The sequence below is a fragment of the Strix aluco genome, chromosome 5, assembly GCF_031877795.1.
Source record: "Strix aluco isolate bStrAlu1 chromosome 5, bStrAlu1.hap1, whole genome shotgun sequence".
NCBI classification, from domain to species: domain Eukaryota; kingdom Metazoa; phylum Chordata; class Aves; order Strigiformes; family Strigidae; genus Strix; species Strix aluco.
This window is the reverse complement of record NC_133935.1, coordinates 88602100-88620316: the sequence shown is the minus strand read 5'-3', so window position 1 is coordinate 88620316 and position 18217 is coordinate 88602100. Positions and strand designations below refer to the sequence as shown.

Sequence of the window (18217 nt, the reverse complement as noted above, 5' to 3'; positions counted from 1 at the left end):
TAGGAAGGATTTCTTTGCAGAAGGGGTTGTTGGGCGTTGGAATGGGCTGCCCAGGGCAGGGGGGGAGTCCCCATCCCTGGAGGGGTTGAAGAGTCGGGTTGACCCAGCGCTGAGGGATCTGGTGGAGTTGGGAACGGTCAGGGTGAGGTTCATGGTTGGACTGGAGGATCTTCAAGGGCTTTTCTGACCAAGATGATTCTGGGATTCTGTGATTCTGTTTCCCCTGTACACCGCTGCTTCCCGCCCTGGTGCTCAGCTGCGCTGTGCTTCCCTCTCCAGAACAGCCTGGGTCTGATCTACACCATCTACGTGGATGGCCTGAGTGTGTCCTTGGAGAACGTCATTGGGAACCTCCTGACATGTACCATCCCCATCACCGGGGGAGCTCAGGTGGGTGCCCTGCCCCTTCCCTCCTACCTCGCCATGCTTCTGCCTCCTCAGCAGTGCTGACAGAAGCAGGGGGGTTTTTCCTCAGCTGAATTCCAGTTTGGCTGTGCTGGGGTGAGCTGAGCAAGGCCAGTTTGACTCGTGGGCAGAGTCTGGCTCAGTGCGCTGGCAGCCCAGGAGCTGCTGCAGCGTGCTGCTCCTGGCAAGTGCTTGGCTAGTGCCTTCCCCAGCACTCGAGAGTAGAAACAACAAACCTCTGGGATCTGGAGCCGATCAGCTGAGAAGATCTCGCTGCTTCGCTTAGCTACAGCTTGCTGTGACTCTGCAGCTTGGTCTCGGCTCCTTGCTCCCTCCAGGAGGGCGTACGGGGTGGCTCGACCAGCAGCTGCCTTACGTAGTCACCCATCGATCTGTGCAAACAAGTGCTGTGGTCTCTGGTCATTCCTGCATCAGGGAGGGCTTGTTCCTCCACTCAGCCCTGTCCGATTGCCTGGAGAGCTGCTCCGGAGCCAAGTGGTCACGGGCCATCTGCGAGAGCGGGGACAAGGCAGCTCTGGGGAGTTGGGCCAAGCAAGGCGAGCGTTTGCCAGATGAGCAGCTTGGCGCTCTCGCCTCAGACCGCTGCCTTGTGCCTGTGCGGGGCCGGCGGCCCTGAGGGACGGGGCTTGGGGAGCCCAGAACTGGAGCTGTCAGAGATGACCCTCCCGTGTTCACCCCCCGAGCTGTGCGTTCTGCTCACAGCCCTCCTCCTGCGCTGGGAAGCCAGCTGGGCTCAGCCTCGCTCACGAGAGCAGCAGATGGGTGAGGAAGGGCTGATCGAAGCTGACTCGGGGATGGCAGGAGTGGAGAGAGCCCAGCTGCAGCCCCGGTGTTTGGGGACCGCAGCATAACGCCCTGGAGCTCCTCTGCCACCTGGAACGTAACTGTGGACGTTCACTTGTCTCCTCAGTGGCTCCACTTTCAGCTGAGCTCCCTTTCCACCAGCAAGAAATGCCGCCTGGTTCTCTCACAGCCGGGCTGCACCCAGGTGGAGGAGCCTCGGAGGCCGGGGCAGCACGATGGGGCCCCGGGGCCTGCGGTTTCTCCCACCGCTGCGGCCCAGGGCCCCGAGGGGAGGCTGCTGGCCTGGACCCGGGTATCTGCGCGGGCTCTCGGGCGGGTGCTGTCACTAGTGGGCCTGGCCCGGCGCAGCTTTGGTGCTTCCTCTGGCAATCCAGAGCCGTGCAGCTCCCGGGAAGGCCCAGCACAGTGCCGGTGTGTGCAGGAGAGGGCTGGCTGCCGCCCTAGCCGCGTCCTTCGGAGAAGACAGCAGGGTGCTGCCCACCCCCCCAGGGGCTGGGGCCATGCCAAGCCTCCTGGGTTTGCTCTGGCCGAGGGCAAAGCCGTAACATTCCTGCAGGATCTGCCCAGAGCTGTCCGACTCCATCTGGTTCCTCCCTGGGGGAACGTGTCAGCGGCAGTACGGGAGGGGAGAGGCTGCTCGCACTGGGGCGGCTTCTGGAGCCGCCGTGGCGCACGGGACAGCGCTTTTTGGTACGATGATTCGTCAGTTCTTGCAGGATCGATTCGTGCTGTGGAAACAAGTGGTGTGTCACAGGGAGGACAGTTTGTTGGTGGCACTTCCCTTCCCGTGCTTTACCTGTTCTCCCACTGTGTCTGAATGCTCTTTTCCAGTGGCGTAGCTGTTGCTTTTGCTGTGTGTGCGTGCGCATCGCTCCTCTCCGAGAGTGTTGGTCCCTGCTTGTCGTTGGCCTCTGCCCGTGTTCGTCTTCCCTGTTGTCTTGCTGCCTGTGTGTGTGTTTCTAACTGACTGTGCCATCTCTGTCTGTCTCTACCTCAGCTTGACGCGGACGACGAAGCAGTGGTACGCACACCTTTTCTTCCATGGGGTCTGTCTCCTCGTTAGCCACCTCTCTCCTATTTCCTTACGGGTGGCACAGGCTGCAGCTGGAGGCCCGGGTGCTGCTTGCCTCGGGCCGAGCACCCTCGGGCATGGGGAATGGTGGACACGGGGAGCATCAGGCGCGGGGAGTGTGTGCCCGGGCGCTGGGGAAGGGGGTCAATTCCTGCGCCGCGGCGGGCTGGCCCCGCGCCGTTGGCCTCTCGTGCGTGCGCTCTCCCGGGGGTTGTGAAAAGGCAGTGGCCCAGTCGGGAAGGCCAGGCTGGGGGTGCTTGTTCTGCTCTGCCCTCTCAGAGGCGGGTTTCTGGGCTGTGGCGGTGGCGTGAGCTCTCGCAGCCGTGGGAGGCCGAGCGAGGAGGTGGGTTGTGTGGCGAAAGCTGCTCTGGCAGAGGAGTGTTTCCCCTAGAGAGGTGTAGAAAGAGGAGAAGGGGGCCAGTGGTTTGGTCCTGCCCCAGCCCCTGCAGCTGGGAGAGGGGGTGGGGATGTGTGGGCTTCCCTGTGCCACTGGGAATGAGCTTAGCTCCGGGAAAAAAATTCTATGGGAGAAGAAGCAACGAGACGGTGCCCAGTCTGTCTGTTCGCAGCCATCAGGGCCTGCTCGGGCTGGGCACGGCGCAGGCGAGCGGTTCCCCTGGGGGTGCCAGGTCCTGGGGAGCCCTTGCGTGCTGCCTCGCAGCGTGAGGCTCGCTGCCGCCTTCTGCTCGTGCCGACTGGGCCTGCTGGCTGGTTCGGCGGGTCTCCCTCCTCGCCCCAGGCCCTGGCCCCAGTCCCTGGCCCCAGCCCCGCCCGTGGTGCGTCTTGGCGCAGGGTCCTCTGCCCGCAGCAGCCCCGTTCCAGCCGTGCTGCCGTGAGGGGACACGCTGCCCGCTGGCTGCGAGGGCACTGTCGCCCTGTCCCTGTGCACCGGAGGATTCAGGCTGCTGCTGGCTGCAGCTGGCTTGCCCTCCATGCAGCCAGCTTGCCCCCCCATGCCACTGGCTTGCCTTCCATGCTTCTGGCTTGCCCCCCACGCAGCCAGCTTGCCCTCCACGCTGCTGGCTTGCCCTCCGTGCAGCCAGCTTGCCCTCCATGCTTCTGGCTTGCCCTCCATGCTTCTGGCTTGCCCCCCACGCAGCCGGCTTGCCCCCCACGCAGCCGACTTGCCCTCCACGCCACCGGCTTGCCCTCCACACCGCCGGCTTGCCCTCCACACTGCCGGCTTGCCCTCCATGCAGCCAGCTTGCCCTCCATGCGGCCAGCTTGCCCTCCATGCCACTGGCTTGCCCTCCATGCAGCCAGCTTGCCCTCTATGCTGCTGGCTTGCCCCCCATGATGCTGGCTTGCCCTCCATGCAGCCAGCTTGCCGTCCATGCTCATGCTCGCCCCTCGCTTGGCTGACAGGCTCTGTTTTCTCTTGCAGAGGACGATCTCCCTGGGAGCGGGGGACAGGCAGGTGATCCAGACCCCCATCAATGACTCGCTTCCCGTCAGCAGCTGCAGCGTGGCCCTGCTCTTCCGCCAGCTGGGTGAGACTCTCCCCATGGCCCCTTCCCACCACCTCCCGTGCCAGAGCCAGCTGGCCAAGCCCTGGGCTGGGAAGGCCCCGCACGTCGCTTCCCCCCGCGCTCCCGAGCCCGCCTCGTTAGCTCAGGGCTCTCCTCCAGCTGCAGCCACCTCAAGCTGAGACCTTCCCCGGCCCCGCTTCGCCCTCCTGTTCCTGGCAGGGCAGGATCCTGGCAGCTCGGGCCCAGCCTGTGGCCAGACCTCGCGAGACAGAGCCTGGGCGGTGGGAGGGAGCGCCCAGAGGTGTGTGCGGCCTTTGGCCCTGTGCCTCTGGTGAGGGGACACTGCTGGGCACCTCTCAGGAGAGGGGCTTCCTCGGGGGACCCAGAAGTGGCTCTCTGGGGGGATGCTGAGCTCCTCTGTTGTGGAAATGGGGGGTGGGATCCAGCCCACGTGGGGATTTTGGTCTCCGGAGGGGGTGCGAGAGGGGAACCCTCATTTCTGAGCTCTCTCTCTCCCTTTCTCCCCAGGCATCACCAACGTGCTGTATCTCTTCTGTGCAGCGCTTACGGAACACAAGATCCTGTTTCTCTCCAGCAGTTACCAGAGACTGACCGACGCCTGCCGGGCTCTCCTGGCGCTTATGTTCCCCCTCAAGTACAGGTGAGGGAACCCCACTGCTCCCGGAGCCCCTCAGCCTGCCGACGGCAGCCTGGAGCCCGTGCGGCCTGTCCTGCCTCCCCTCGCTGCCTCCCGCTTTCCTGGCTGCTGTGACTGGTAACTGGCTGTGGTTGGGTGCTGGGGCGAAGGGGCAGGTGGGTGAATGCCCACAGCTCTTGGCTGTGCTGAAATGCCGTTTCCTGAAGCCTTTGGCGTGTGCAGCATAAGATCAGCTATGGGAAATGGCACGGCCAGCAGGGACAGGGAAGGGATCTGACCCCTGTGCTCGGCACTGGTGAGGCCGCCCCTCGATGAGTGGGTTCAGTTTTGGGCCCCTCACTCCAAAAAGGCCATTGAATGACTCGAGCGTGTCCAGAGAAGGGCAACGGAGCTGGTGCAGGGTCTGGAGCACAGGTGTGATGGGGAGCGGCTGAGGGAACTGGGGGGGTTTAGTGTGGAGAAGAGGAGGCTGAGGGGAGACCTCCTGGCCCTCTGCAACTGCCTGAAAGGAGGGTGCAGAGAGGGGGGATGAGTCTCTTGAGCCAAGGAACCAGCGGCAGAACAAGAGGGAATGGCCTCAAGCTGCGCCAGGGCAGGGTCAGACTGGCTCTTAGGAAGGATTTCTTTGCAGAAGGGGCTGTTGGGCGTTGGAATGGGCTGCCCAGGGCAGGGGGGGAGTCCCCATCCCTGGAGGGGTTGAAGAGTCGGGTTGACCCAGCGCTGAGGGATCTGGTGGAGTTGGGAACGGTCAGGGTGAGGTTCATGGTTGGTCTGGAGGATCTTCAAGGGCTTTTCCAACCCAGATGATTCTGGGATTCCAGAACGTCTACGGCAGCAATGGGCCGCGAACCTTCCACCCCTGCCTCCCTCCTCTCTCGGTCAGACCGGGGCTCTGGCACTGGGGGCAGGGAGCGAGGCTTCACCAGCAGCGTCTGTAGCTCCAGGGGCTGCTGGTCCACACTTTTCCTAGCCATGGCAACTCTTGGCAGAGGGAAGGAAGCCCGTCGGGCTGCAGGATGTGGCCTGGCAGCGCGTGATCACCCCATGGTGCATGTGGGAGAGGCCAGAGGTGCTTCTCTCTCCAGACTCTGGCCCCTTTCCCTCCTCTCGGCTGCGCTGCAGCCTGTGCTGAGCACCGAGCAGCACTGCATCGCTTCCAAGGGAGTCCTCCGGCCTGGCCCCGGGCATGAAGTCTGGCTGAAGGGGAAGGCTGGACGCTGGGAGGCTTCCAGAAAGCTGCGGTGCAACTTCTGCCCTCCCTAGAAAGGGACACGGGCACACAGGGCTTTTGTTAAGGTGCTGGTGGTGGCCAGGCCGCTGCGGTGAGTCCTGTGGGGGGGTTGGCACCCTGCTGGCCCCCGCCCCGGGGAGGTGGTGAGGCTGTTGGCCCACGGGGACGTGCCAGCTCGCAGACTGGCTGCTGTTGGCCCGTCTCCCAAGTGGGACAGCGGAGAGAGACGGGCTGTCAGTGCTGCCAGCTCCTGTCGCGCTGTTTCCATGCTAGCCTGCCATACCCCCCTGCTGCAGAAAGGCCATTTGTGTTCCAAAGAAAGCTCGCTTTTGGAGTTAAACCGCTCCACTGGAAACCTTTCCCTCCATCAGACTTAGATTATAGCTCCAGGGCCAGAGAATGATCATGGTCAGCGTCAGCGAGCCTTCGAAACCTTGTGTGGCTGTAGGGCACATACTGCCTGAGGGCTGGGGGTGCCAGCAGGGAGCTGGGGAGCCTCCAGCATTGGGGAGGGTGCTGGGGCAGAGAGCGGGGCTGGACGGGTGCAGTGATGCTCTTTTTTGGTTGCAGTTTCACGTACGTGCCCATCTTGCCTGCGCAGCTCCTTGAGGTCCTGAGCACGCCAACCCCCTTCATTATCGGAGTCCACTCCATCTTCCAGTCGGAGACACAGGAGCTGGTGAGAGGCTGCGTGCCCCGTCCCTTGCGCCGGGGGCAGGAGCGCTGCAGGGAAGACGCGGGGCTTGGGTGACAGCGGCGAGCGCTGTCCTGAGGGTGCCTGGGGCAGCAGGCTGAGCCCGCCAGCTTGTACAGGCTCAGCTTATCCAGGCTGGCCAGCCCGGGCTGCGGTCCAGACATGCCCCACAAGCCAAGCAGGGCTGGCTGGGCCATGCGCCGTCGGGGCTCGGGGCTGGGGTTAACCGAGGATTTAATTTTGAAACTCATCCGGCAGCGCCAGTCCCAGAGGTGTGTTGGCACTTTGGTTCAGAAACTGAATTAAATCAGAGCACAACGAGTCTGATCTAAACTGAAACAAGCTTTTGTGCAGCCTCCTGAAGGAACGGCAGCGTGCCACTCGGGTTAAGCAGGCTCCGTGTTGGGCCGGGGTTGGTGTTTGATGCCTCACCCAGGCTGATAAAGGTGCCACGAAGCGAGGGCAGGCGCCTGCTGAGCAGAGCTGCGTCCCCCTCCTGCCACCTTCCTTGCAGGGAGCAATGGGATCCCTTTACAGCTTGGGTTTGGTGACGGTGGGGAAGAGAAAATAACTCCCGAGGGCTGGAGCACTCACCGAAGGTGGAGAGGAGACAGGCGCTGCCCCAGGCCCTCCTCTCCTGAGCAGGGCTTGGGGAGGGTGTCGGGGAGCCCTGGCCTTGCCTCACACCTGTCCCTCTGCTTCCAGCTGGACGTTGTCATCGCAGACCTGGACGGCGGGACAGTGAACGTCCCTGAGTGTGTCCATATCTCCCTGCTCCCTGAACCCCTGCTCCAGCAGACGCGGGAAGCCCTCTCCATGGTGAGTGCCGCAACCTCTCCCCCATCCGCAGGCTGCCAGCGCCTCGGGCACCACGCAACTTCCCCAGGGGAGCTGGAGCGGCGCCGCAGGGACCTTTCCCGATCCCCACGGCCTTGGCGCTGCCAGGGGGAAATTTCTTCTGCCAAGGGTTTCTGGGAAGCGGGCGGCTGGCGCCCAGCCCGTGGGCAGGAAGCACCTGCGGCCCTGAAGCTTTTCTGCTTGCGTGTTGCCGGAGAGCGCCGGCCCTGCGAGAGCGTGCCCAGGGCAAATGCTGCACGCCTCAGCTTCTGCTCCTCAGCTAGGCCCGGGGGGAGCCGGGGGGGCCGCTCCTGTCGCCGTGCTGAGCCCCCAGCCCTCCTGGTGCGCAGAGCTGGAGCGGCTTCCCCTTCCCCCCTGCCCTCACTCCCCCGAGCTGTCCCTGGGTCCGCGCTCTGGGCAGCGAAGCTTCACGAGGAAGGGTCAGGCCTTGAGGCTTCCCCTGCACGACGGCACGTTCTCTGGTACCTGGTGGTTCCAGCCCTGTTTCCCAGCTCCTCGGGCCTTTTCTGGGGGTGCTGTTGGGGCTCTGGGGATGCTACTTGGGTAGAGATCACCCTGGGCCAGGGCCTGAGCATGCTTTGTGCCTTCTCTGTGCAGGTCTTGGACCCAGAGCTGGAGGTGGCAGATCTCGCATTCCCCCCTTCAACAATTTCTGCCTCTTCTCTCAAAATGCAGGTGAGTGGAGCGGGAAGGAGGGGACAACCCTCAAGGGGAGGCTGCTGTCCCTGCTGGGCACCCCCTTTCCTGGGCCTGGAGAGCACAGGCACAGTCTTGGTGTTGCTGAGGTTGAGGCACATCACTGCCGGGACACCGAGGCCATGGCCTGGAAGCCAACAGTGCCGTTTCAGTAGCCAGCCCGGGTTTACTGCCACACTGGAGCAGGGGCTGGAGGCAGACACCAAACATTTGGGCACTTGAGCAAAGCCCAGGGCTGCGAGAGCTCCCTTCTCCTCTGTGTGCAGTGTGGGAGATGCTGTGCAGGGGAGGCAGAACAGGGAATCCAGCCCACGTGTGCCCTTTTCCCTGGAATCTCTGCCGAGTTTCCTGCCCCGCTCAGCAGATGCTGACCCTGCCGCATGGTTTGATCCCCTCACCTCTGTGCTGGCTGTAAACTCCTTACTCAGGGGCTGGCTCATCTGCCCCCTCTCCCCCACCATGCCGTGACCACCCCGTCCTTCCCTCTCTGCAGGATAAGGAGATCCGTGCCGTCTTCCTCCGCTTGTTTGCACAGCTGCTTCAGGGCTATCGCTGGTGTCTGCACATCATCCGCATCCATCCCGAGCCCGTCATCCGATTCCACAAGGTGCGGGGCTGGCTGACGCCACCGGCCTGGCTCTGCTCCGAGCTGGGCAGGCAGCTCCCGGAGGGGTAAAACCTGCTGGGAGTGGGGTGATGGGGAAGAGGGGGAGCCTCTGGGGAGAGTGGGGAGCGTGTTCCTGCTGCACTCCCCTCTGGCTGCTCCACGCCGCAGAATTTTTCGGACTGTGCTGTGGAATAACGTTTGGGCGGAGGTTGGGAGGAGTTGGTCTGTGGAGGGGTTTCAGCTGTATCTAGAAGACGGTTCTGTGTTTCCAGCAAGCGAGCTCTCTGGCATCGCTCCGGGGTCCACCTGCATCCCTTGTTTGTCCTTGACTGTCCTGAGGTCTTGCAGGTCAGACAGCGCTTCCCTGTTGATGCCTTGTGCAGTCGGACGCGCCGCAGCTGGCGGCTCTGGCCTCGGGCAGCCTTGGAGGCTCACGGAACGTGTCCCTCACGTCCTGGCCTGCAGCGGGGCATTGTCCTAACATCTAGGGAGAGGAAAGAGGCCAGGGCAGTCCCTCCCTGGCACGTCTGGGGTGCTAGCTGTACCAGGAGGGAGAGCTGGGAAAAGCTTAAAGCGTTCGGGCATCCCTGGGAGGAGACCTCACTCAGGAAAAAAGGCAGCAGACGGGGAGCGAGAGCAGAGGGACCCGAGCGCTGCGGCTTGGCGTGGCCTCATCACGCAGCCCTGCCCTCCCCGCGGCACGCTTGGGGCCACTGAGGACAGGCAGGCAGGAGCCTTCCTGCTGCTGGCACCTTCCCGCTCTGCCCAGCCCGCCGCGGGGTCAGGGGGGCAATGCTTTGTACCCCCAAAAGTGTGTTGGGAGAGCGCGTGAGCCCGGGCTTTGCGGTGCCAGCACTGCAAAACGTGCTCTGGTCTTGAAGTCAGCAGCGTGCTCAGAGGGCGTTGGAGCTGTATTTTTATGGTCAGTAAAGATTCCCGACAGGATTCATTAGTTCCATAAAATCATAAACATGCAGTAAACACAAGAAAATGCCCTTTCGTAAAACTGCTGTAAAATGAATAAAGTCTAGCGAACTTCCATTTCATAAGATCACCCTGTGCAGCACCTGCGCGTGGCACAAACCAGCCTGAATGTCACTTTCTCAGCTGCTGGGGTCGCAGCAGCAGCCCTGCCTCTCTCCCAGAGGGTGAGGGCTGTGGGACTCGGCAGTCTGGGTTCCAGTGCAGCACCCAGCCCAGCGCCTGCCGGCTCTTCCCCCTGGAAAGGGGCTGGTCCAGCTCCCCCGCTGAGCGTTGTTCAGGATGAGACCAGCACCTGTAGCCAGGAGTGAGGGACATGCTGTGCTCCGGCTTCCCCTGGTGCAGGTTTCTTGCACCCGTGTCGGCCACGCTGCTGCGCCAGCCCAGGCGGTGCTGCTGACGGTGTGTGTGCTCTCCCCTCTTCCAGGCAGCCTTCCTGGGGCAGAGGGGGCTGACGGAGGACGACTTCCTCACCAAGGTGCTGGAGGGCATGGCGTTCGCTGGCTTTGTGACTGAGCGGGGGGCCCCGTACCGCTCCATCGACCTGTTCGACGAGGTGAGCGGCAGTTTGGGGGCAGCACCCCCCTGCCTGACCATCCCGCGTGGCCTTGCTCTGCTCAGCTCTCCCTGCCCCTTGAGGGGCACAGCTGGGGATCTGCCATGACGCCCCCCCCAGCTGCAGTGTCGACCCAGGGGCCAGAGCAATGGGAGGGGTGGCTGGATCCTGCCGAGCAGGCAGCTGCTCCTCTCACCCCTCTCTCCTTCTCCCAGCTTGTGGCTTACGAAGTGAAGCGCATGCGCGCAGAAGAGGGGAACAAGCAGAAAATACTGCGGCACATCAAGGAGCTGGCGGAGAAACTTTACAAAAATGTGAGTCCCGGAGGCCTGAGTGCAGGAGGGGGAAGCTGCTCAGGGCGGGGTACGGAGCCCCAGTCGGTCTGTCCCCGTTCTGTAAGCTCGTGCTGGAACGGGTGCTCGTGGTGCACGGTCCTGTCCCACCCTGCGCTGCCACGTGTGGCAGGAAACCTGCTGATGGGCCCAGAAGGGTCTGGCCTGGCATGAGCCACTCCCAGGAGCGGGATTCCTCAGATTCAGGTGGCCTGGGCATCAGGCACTCCACACCTTTCACAGAATCCCAGAATTATCTTGGTTGGGAAATCCCTTGAAGATCCTCCAGTCCAACCATGAACCTCACCCTGACCGTTCCCAACTCCACCAGATCCCTCAGCGCTGGGTCAACCCGACTCTTCAACCCCTCCAGGGATGGGGACTCCCCCCCTGCCCTGGGCAGCCCATTCCAACGCCCCACAACCCCTTCTGCAAAGAAATCCTTCCTAAGAGCCAGTCTGACCCTGCCCTGGCGCAGCTTGAGGCCATTCCCTCTTGGCCTGCTGCTGGTTCCTTGGCTCAAGAGACTCATCCCCCCTCTCTGCACCCTCCTTTCAGGCAGTTGCAGAGGGCCAGGAGGTCTCCCCTCAGCCCCCTCTTCTCCAGACTGAACCCCCCCAGTTCCCTCAGCTGCTCCCCATCACACCTGTGCTCCAGACCCTGCACCAGCTCCATTGCCCTTCTCTGGACACGCTCGGGTTGCTCTGGAGCAGCCGCTGCTCTTGTCCTCTGACCCGGGTGGGCCAGCTAAGGTCTTCTGAAAGCAGAGCAGCGCCTGCGGGGCCTGCAGCTGCCTCAGCACCGAGCTCCTGGATGGTCCTTTGCTCGCTGCTGTGCCCAGGGCCAAAGCGAGGTGTCCTTGCGGCTCCTGGGAGCGGAGCGTGCCGGACTCTGGGCTTCTGGGGGTTGTAGATACCAGCTGGGAGAGGGCTTGGCCCAGAGGTTGCTGCAGGACGCCTCACTGGGGCTCCTGCCCTGGGAGAGGGCGCGTGACGCCCCACACCTGAAAAGAAACTGTCTTTACTGTGCCAGGAGAACCCGTACCCCGCGGTGACCATGCACAAAGTGCAGAAGCCCACGGAAGGCTGTCACCTGCGCCTCCACCAGAAGCCTTTTCCCCGTTTGGATGAGGGGACGGTGCAGTGGATCATCGACCAGGCCACCGCCAAGCTGCAGACGGCTCCTCCGGCCGTGAAGGCAGAGAAGAAGTGCATGGTGCCCTCGGGACCCCCCATTGGTATGTGTGCGCCGAGGGCCTTTCCCTGCCGTGGAAAACCCAGCTCAGGAGCAGCTTTACTGGGGGTTGCTGGTTCTCTTTCACGCTCCGGCATGTCCGCGGGTCCTGCCTGAGCAAAGAGTGCCTTGTAGAAGCAGCTGCTGCCCTTAGCTTCTGCCTCTTGGGCTGCTAGAGCTCCCTGAGGTCTATCAGCGAGCACGAGGGGGTGGCTGAAGCCCCCATGGTTATTCCTCCCACACAAGCTCTTGGGGCCTAGAGCCCTGCCCAGGCGGAGCAGGGGAGGGGGCACCCATCTCCCCCCACCCAGGGGTGAAAGTCCTGCCCCAGCTGAACTAAGGGGCTATTTTCTCCCCAGCTGCCATCATGGAGCGCAACGGCAATGCCCTGGCCAACAGCGCCCGGCGCCTGGAGGTGGTCAGGAACTGCATCTCCTACGTCTTTGAGAACAAGATGTTAGAAGCCAAAAAGGTGAGGGGGGGGGGGCCCTGCGGAGCTGGCAGTTGAGGGGAGGGCAGGGGGGTTGCTCTGCCTTTCCTCCGTGGCCGGCTGGGGAGAACATTCCCTGTCCCGTTCGTTCACGTGTTCCCCTCTCAGTGCAGTTCCTCCGTGTTGTGTCCCGGGGCTTTCGGCCGATCGTTCTGCACCAGCTTAGCCCTATTTCTGCATCTCCCAGTGCCCCCCACCCCCAGGGTCTGTCCCGTGGAGATAACAGGGCTGGGGGCCCTCCCAGGGCTCTGCTCCTGCTGCCCAGATGGGGGGTTCTGCTCCTGTTTGCCTCCGTGACGGGGCACGGGTGAGCCATCCGCCAGCACCCCGGTGTCAGCCAGAATGCGAAGCCCCTCCTCGCTATGGGCTGCCCTTGACCTCACTGTCTGACCTGAGCTCCACCAGGCCCTGTCTTTCTCCTGGGTGACTTCTTCTTTCCTCCGCAGTTGTTCCCCGCTGTGCTGCGTGCCATGAAGGGCCGAGCGGCCCGACACTGCCTGACCCAGGAGCTGAACCTGCACGTGCAGCAGAACCGGGCGGTGCTGGACCACCAGCAGTTCGATTTCATCATCCGCATGATGAACTGCTGCTTGCAGGTAGGAGGGGGCTGGTGAGGGTGTCTCTTGGCAAGGAGCTTGTCTCCCCTTGGGGCAGGGATTGAAGTGGGCCTGGGGGTCCTGTGGTGAATCTTGCCACCACTGCTCTCTCCCCCAGGACTGCACTGCCATGGACGAGCACGGGATCGCAGCCGCGCTCTTGCCGCTGGTCACCGCTTTCTGCCGAGTGAGTATCAGCCACGTCCCCACCCCCCGCACGGCCTGCGCTGACTCGGAAGCCCTCGGAGGCTGCCAAGGGACCGAGAGCCAGCGCTCAGCCAGGCCCAGGGCAGACTGTCCCCTCGGTGCAGGGTCCTGCCCGGTAGCATTCGACCGCTGGCCCGAGGCTCCCGGGGTGGCTGGAACGCCCGCGGGAAGGGTGCACGGGAACTGGGGCTGCTCAGAAGCACCAGCTTGATCTCTTGGTCGAGTTGAGCTGCTATAAAATTCTACCTCCCTTAAAGCACCTGCAGCATGAGGCCTGGGGGGGCTCTGGGTGGGTGCTTGGTGAACCCCAGAAGTTTGCCTGGAGGGGCTCTGATGCAAGTGTCCCTCCTGCCGGGCCAAGGGGCTGTTGCCTTTCCCCGGAGGGAGCGGAGAGCTTGGCACGGAGCTGTGTTTGTGTGAAACTCTCTTCCACCTTCTCCTTCCTCAGAAACTGAGCCCAGGCATCACGCAGTTTGCCTACAGCTGCGTGCAGGAGCATGTGGTGTGGACCAACATCCAGTTCTGGGAGGCCATGTTCTACTGCGACGTGCAGAACCACATCCGAGCCTTGTACCTGGACAACAACGAGGAGAACCATGCAGATGAGGTGAGGAGGTGACAACGGTGACAGCATCCCTGGAGAGCCGCCACTCTCCCTGCGGGCCCTGAGAGGGCTGTGGAGCCAGGCTGAGGTGTCCCGGTGTGGGGAGATCCCTGTGGGAACCGGGGTGAAGGCGGGTGGGTCTCCTGTCCGTGTGGACGCCTGATGTCTCCTTCCGACTCCTTCAGGAGAGCACGGAGGGGCCGCAGGAAGCCAGGTCTGCCCTGGAGATAGCGTCGGAGCAGCTGAGGCTCTGGCCCACCATGAGCCGAGAGAAGCAGCAGGAGCTGATCCAGAAGGAGGAGAGCACTGTCTTCAGCCAGGCCATCCACTACGCCAACCGCATGAGCTACCTGCTGCTGCCCCTCGACACCAGCAAGAACCGGCTGCTGCGCAGCTCCGGGCTGGGGGACGTGGAGAGTGTCAGCAACAGCTTCGTCACCAACAGGTCAGCAGGGCAGGAAGGCCAGGCCGGGCCGTGCCATGGGGAGGCCAGAGCTCCCTGGGGGTGCCTGGGGCAGCCAGGGTGTTCAGCTGGCGTCAGGATTGATGCGGGTCGCAGGAGTGTTTGGCAGCGAGAGCAGAACCTCTCTTGGGTTCCTATCAAGAAACTCCCCTGGGCTCTGCCTCTCACAGCAGAGAAGAGATGTTCTGGGTTGACTCTTCCCTACTCCTGTCCGGCAGCATCGCTGGCAGCGTGGCTGAGAGCTACGACACGGAAAGTGGGTTTGAGGATGCCGAGAGTTCTGACGTGGCCAACTACGTGGTGCGATTCATCAACCGCTTCGTGGACAAAGTCTGCACGGAGAGCGGGGTCACCAACGAGCACCTCAAGGGGCTGCACGTCATGATCCCTGGTAAGAGGCCTTTGACACCGTTTCCCACAGCATTCTCCTGGCGAAACTGGCTGCTTGCAGCTTGGATGATCGCACGCTTTGCTGCGTAAAAAACTGGCTGATGGCCAGGCCCCAAGAGTTGTGGGGAACGGAGTTAAATCCAGTTGGCAGCCAGTCACGAGTGGTGTCCCCCAGGGCTGGGTTTTGGGTCCACTCTTGTTTAACATCTTTATTGATGATCTGGACAAGGGGATCAAGTGCACCCTCAGTCAGTTTGCAGACGACACCCAGTTGGGTGGGAGTGTTGATCTGCTCGAGGGTAGGGAGGCTCTGCAGAGAGATCTGGCCAGTCTGGAGCAATGGGCTGAGGCCAACTGGGGGAGTTTCACTAAGGCCAAATGCCGGGTGCTGCCCTTGGGCCACAACAACCCCCAGCAGCGCTACAGGCTTGGGGAGGAGTGGCTGGAGAGCTGCCAGTCAGAGAGGGACCTGGGGGGGATTGATAATGAGCCAGCAGTGTGCCCAGGGGGCCAAGAAGGCCAATGGCATCCTGGCTTGTATCAGCCATAGCGTGGCCAGCAGGGACAGGGAAGGGATCTGACCCCTGTGGTCGGCACTGGTGAGGCTGCCCCTCGATGAGTGGGTTCAGTTTTGGGCCCCTCACTCCAAAAAGGCCATTGAATGACTCGAGCGTGTCCAGAGAAGGGCAACGGAGCTGGTGCAGGGTCTGGAGCACAGGTCTGATGGGGAGCGGCTGAGGGAACTGGGGGGGTTTAGTGTGGAGAAGAGGAGGCTGAGGGGAGACCTCCTGGCCCTCTGCAACTCCCTGAAAGGAGGGTGCAGAGAGGGGGGATGAGTCTCTTGAGCCAAGGAACCAGCGGCAGGCCAAGAGGGAATGGCCTCAAGCTGCGCCAGGGCAGGGTCAGACTGGCTCTTAGGAAGGATTTCTTTGCAGAAGGGGTTGTTGGGCGTTGGAATGGGCTGCCCAGGGCAGGGGGGGAGTCCCCATCCCTGGAGGGGTTGAAGAGTCGGGTTGACCCAGCGCTGAGGGATCTGGTGGAGTTGGGAACGGTCAGGGTGAGGTTCATGGTTGGACTGGAGGAGCTTCAAGGGCTTTTCCAACCCAGATGATTCTGGGATTTTGTGACACCTTGCAGCCGTGCTGGGGAGCAGGTGGCTCTGCCATCTCGCTGGGGATCCTCCCAGATCACCGCCGGGCTCTGCTCAGGAGATGGTTCTGTCAGAAGCAGTGGGAAGCTCTGGGGCAGGCTGACAGCCCGCTGGGTGCTGGGTAGGGCAGGACTCTGCTTGCAGTCTCTAAGGTCGTGTTTGCCCACAGACATTGTGCAGATGCACATCGAGACGCTGGATGCCGTGCACAGGGAGAGCAAGAGGCTCCCTCCCATCCAGAAGGTACGGACCGGGCCTGCGGCAGCGGGGGAAGGTTCTGGTGCTGGGGGGGGGGATTCTCAAGCCCCCATCCGCAGTCTGCCGGGGCCTGAACTGCCTCTTGTACCATCCCCATAGCCAAAGCTGCTGCGCCCCAACTTGTTGGTGGGTGAGGAGTGTGTGATGGAAGGGCTCCGCGTGTACCTCATGCCCGACGGGCGGGAAGAAGCTGCTGGAGGAAACATCGGCGGCCCGCCGCTGCTCCCCGCGGAAGGAGCCATCTTCCTCACCACGTACCGCATCATCTTCAAAGGCACTCCCACGGACCCCCTGGGTAAGGGGCCGGTGGGCACCACCTCTTCTCTCTTTAGGGGTGGTCGTGCCTGGGGAGGAGGGGGCCAGTAGCGCTCTGGAAGCAGTGGCCACAGCTTGCCTGGCTGCAGGAGCTGCTGATAAAGGCCTCGGGGGTTGCCTGGGGTGAGCGACCAGCCAGGAACTGGGCCAGTACTGGGCCTTGCTGGGGGCTTGCTCCTGGTACTACAAAAGGGGTGGTTGCTCTTGCTTTCCCCCTTTGGTAGATGATAAATTACTCGTGCCCATCCCAGGCATCATCTACAAGTCGCTGTGGGCCACCTCTAGCCTGCTGGTGGCCGCTTTGCCCTCCGGGGCTCTCTGAGGTGGTGGCCTGGCCTCGTGCTGGGCTGCAGCTAACCCGTTGCGGTGTTTGTGCGCAGTGGGGGAGCAGGTGGTGATCCGATCCTTCCCCATCGCCTCGCTGACCAAAGAGAAGAAGATCAATATCCAGGCCCAGGTGGATCAGTTCATCCAGGAGGGTTTGCAGCTGCGCTCGTGCACATTCCAGGTGAGACCGCGGGGGGCTGTGGACTGCTCCTCCCTGCTGCACTCGCTCGGCTGGTGGGACCCAGCAGGTACGTGGCCATGGCTGGTCCTGGCCCCTGGGACACGGTGCTGCCCAGGCTGACGTGGGCTGGGGGTCGTTTTCCTGAGGGAACCAAAAAACCTCTGCAGCAGGTGACAGCGCAGCTGAGGGGACACAGCTGGAGCCCCCTTGGAGAGGAGGGAGTAGGCTGAGGTCCGTAGAATTGTCAAATGGTTTGGGCTGGAAGGGACCTTAAAGCCCATCCAGTGCCACCCCCCTGCCCCGGGCAGGGACACCTTCCACTAGCCCAGGTTGCCCAAAGCCCCGTCCAACCTGGCCTTGAACCCTTCCAGGGAGGGGGCAGCCACAGCTTCTCTGGGCAACCTGTGCCAGGGCCTCACCCCCCTCACAGGGAACAATTTCTCCCTTAGATCTCATCTAAATCTCCCCTCTGTCAGTTTAAACCCGTTCCCCCTCGTCCTATCCCTCCCCCCTGATCAAGAGTCCCTCCCCCCTTTCCAGTAGCCCCTTTCAGTCCTGGGAGGCCGCTCTAAGGTCTCCCCGGAGCCTTCTCTTCTCCAGCTGAACCCCCCAACTCTCTCAGCCTGTCCCCGTAAGGGAGGTGCTCCGGTCATAGTGTGCAGGAGCAACCTCTTGCTCATCAGCTCAGGGCTCCTTTTCAACTGCTCCGGTGGCTGCTGGAGCCCTGGGAAGGTGTGAGAAGTCCCCACGCGGTGCCCCGGGAGGTGGTTCTGCAAAACCACGTAGCAGCTCTTGGGGGAGAGAAGTACAACAGGGAGAGAGGTCACAGCACGAGTAGTTTTTAAGCATTTTACATCTTGGGGAGACTCGTGGATGTGGAGCAGTGGTGGGAGGAGAGCACCTAAAATGTGCTGTCTGCTCCTTCCCGCCCATCCCCGAGCACGCGGTGACTGGGCACTGGGGCCATCCCAGGAGCAGCGGTGCCAGGCATGGAGCGGTCCCTGGGGTATGGGACAGAGGAGCTGGCACGGAGGGACAGACAGGGCAGCCCCCGGCCTGGCCCGTTGTGGTCCCTGCTCCGACCAGGACTGGGCTCTGCCCCGTGCGGTGGGAAGAGCCTGTCCCAGCCCCGCGGCCTGACCGTGCTGAGCACGCCGAGAGCGGCCCTTCAGCCTGCTCCGCTCTTCCTGCAGTTGCTGAAGATTGCCTTCGATGAGGAGGTGGCTTCAGACAGCGCCGAGGTCTTCAGGAAGCACCTGCACAAGCTGCGCTACCCCCAGCACGTGCGTGGCACCTTCGCCTTCACCGTGGGCCAGTCGCCCAAGCAAGCCATGCAGCCCAAGGCCAAGGAGAAGAACCCCTCGCTCAGGTAGCCACACCATGGGGAGCACTGCAGGGCTTTTCCTTTCCCTCCTCCGGCCCACCCTGGCGCTGAGCATCGCTCACTCCGGAAAAGCTGCAGCACAAATCCTGCGCCGGAGGTGGGGGTTCCCCGAGCCTGCCGTGCTCGGAGCTCAAGATCCCCGCTTGTCTCTGGGGGGGACGTGCTGTTCTCAGGAGCTGTTTCCCAGCCCCGTGCCCTTCAAACTCGGGGAGCGGGGTGTTTGCTTCGGCCGTGC

At 62.9% G+C, this 18217-nt stretch overlaps 1 protein-coding gene across 7 annotated transcripts in view; it reads left to right on the top strand.

The window, feature by feature from the left end:
* SBF1 (SET binding factor 1) overlaps window positions 1-18217 on the top strand; it is an 81766-nt gene that overhangs the window by 51006 nt on the left and 12543 nt on the right. For 4 of the 7 annotated variants that reach the window (XM_074828176.1, XM_074828175.1, XM_074828174.1 and 1 more), the window contains exons 5-25: window positions 280-390; window positions 2228-2251; window positions 3687-3792; window positions 4300-4432; window positions 6231-6339; window positions 7060-7173; window positions 7810-7887; window positions 8402-8515; window positions 9924-10052; window positions 10268-10366; window positions 11417-11621; window positions 11977-12089; window positions 12554-12703; window positions 12822-12890; window positions 13359-13517; window positions 13700-13959; window positions 14196-14368; window positions 15687-15760; window positions 15875-16070; window positions 16471-16598; window positions 17792-17967. In XM_074828176.1, coding sequence (XP_074684277.1) covers window positions 280-390; window positions 2228-2251; window positions 3687-3792; window positions 4300-4432; window positions 6231-6339; window positions 7060-7173; window positions 7810-7887; window positions 8402-8515; window positions 9924-10052; window positions 10268-10366; window positions 11417-11621; window positions 11977-12089; window positions 12554-12703; window positions 12822-12890; window positions 13359-13517; window positions 13700-13959; window positions 14196-14368; window positions 15687-15760; window positions 15875-16070; window positions 16471-16598; window positions 17792-17967 — 2720 coding nt within the window. The remainder of the gene's footprint in view (window positions 1-279; window positions 391-2227; window positions 2252-3686; window positions 3793-4299; window positions 4433-6230; window positions 6340-7059; window positions 7174-7809; window positions 7888-8401; window positions 8516-9923; window positions 10053-10267; window positions 10367-11416; window positions 11622-11976; window positions 12090-12553; window positions 12704-12821; window positions 12891-13358; window positions 13518-13699; window positions 13960-14195; window positions 14369-15686; window positions 15761-15874; window positions 16071-16470; window positions 16599-17791; window positions 17968-18217) is intronic. The other 3 variants (XM_074828177.1, XM_074828178.1, XM_074828173.1) reach the window with 1 other exon arrangement.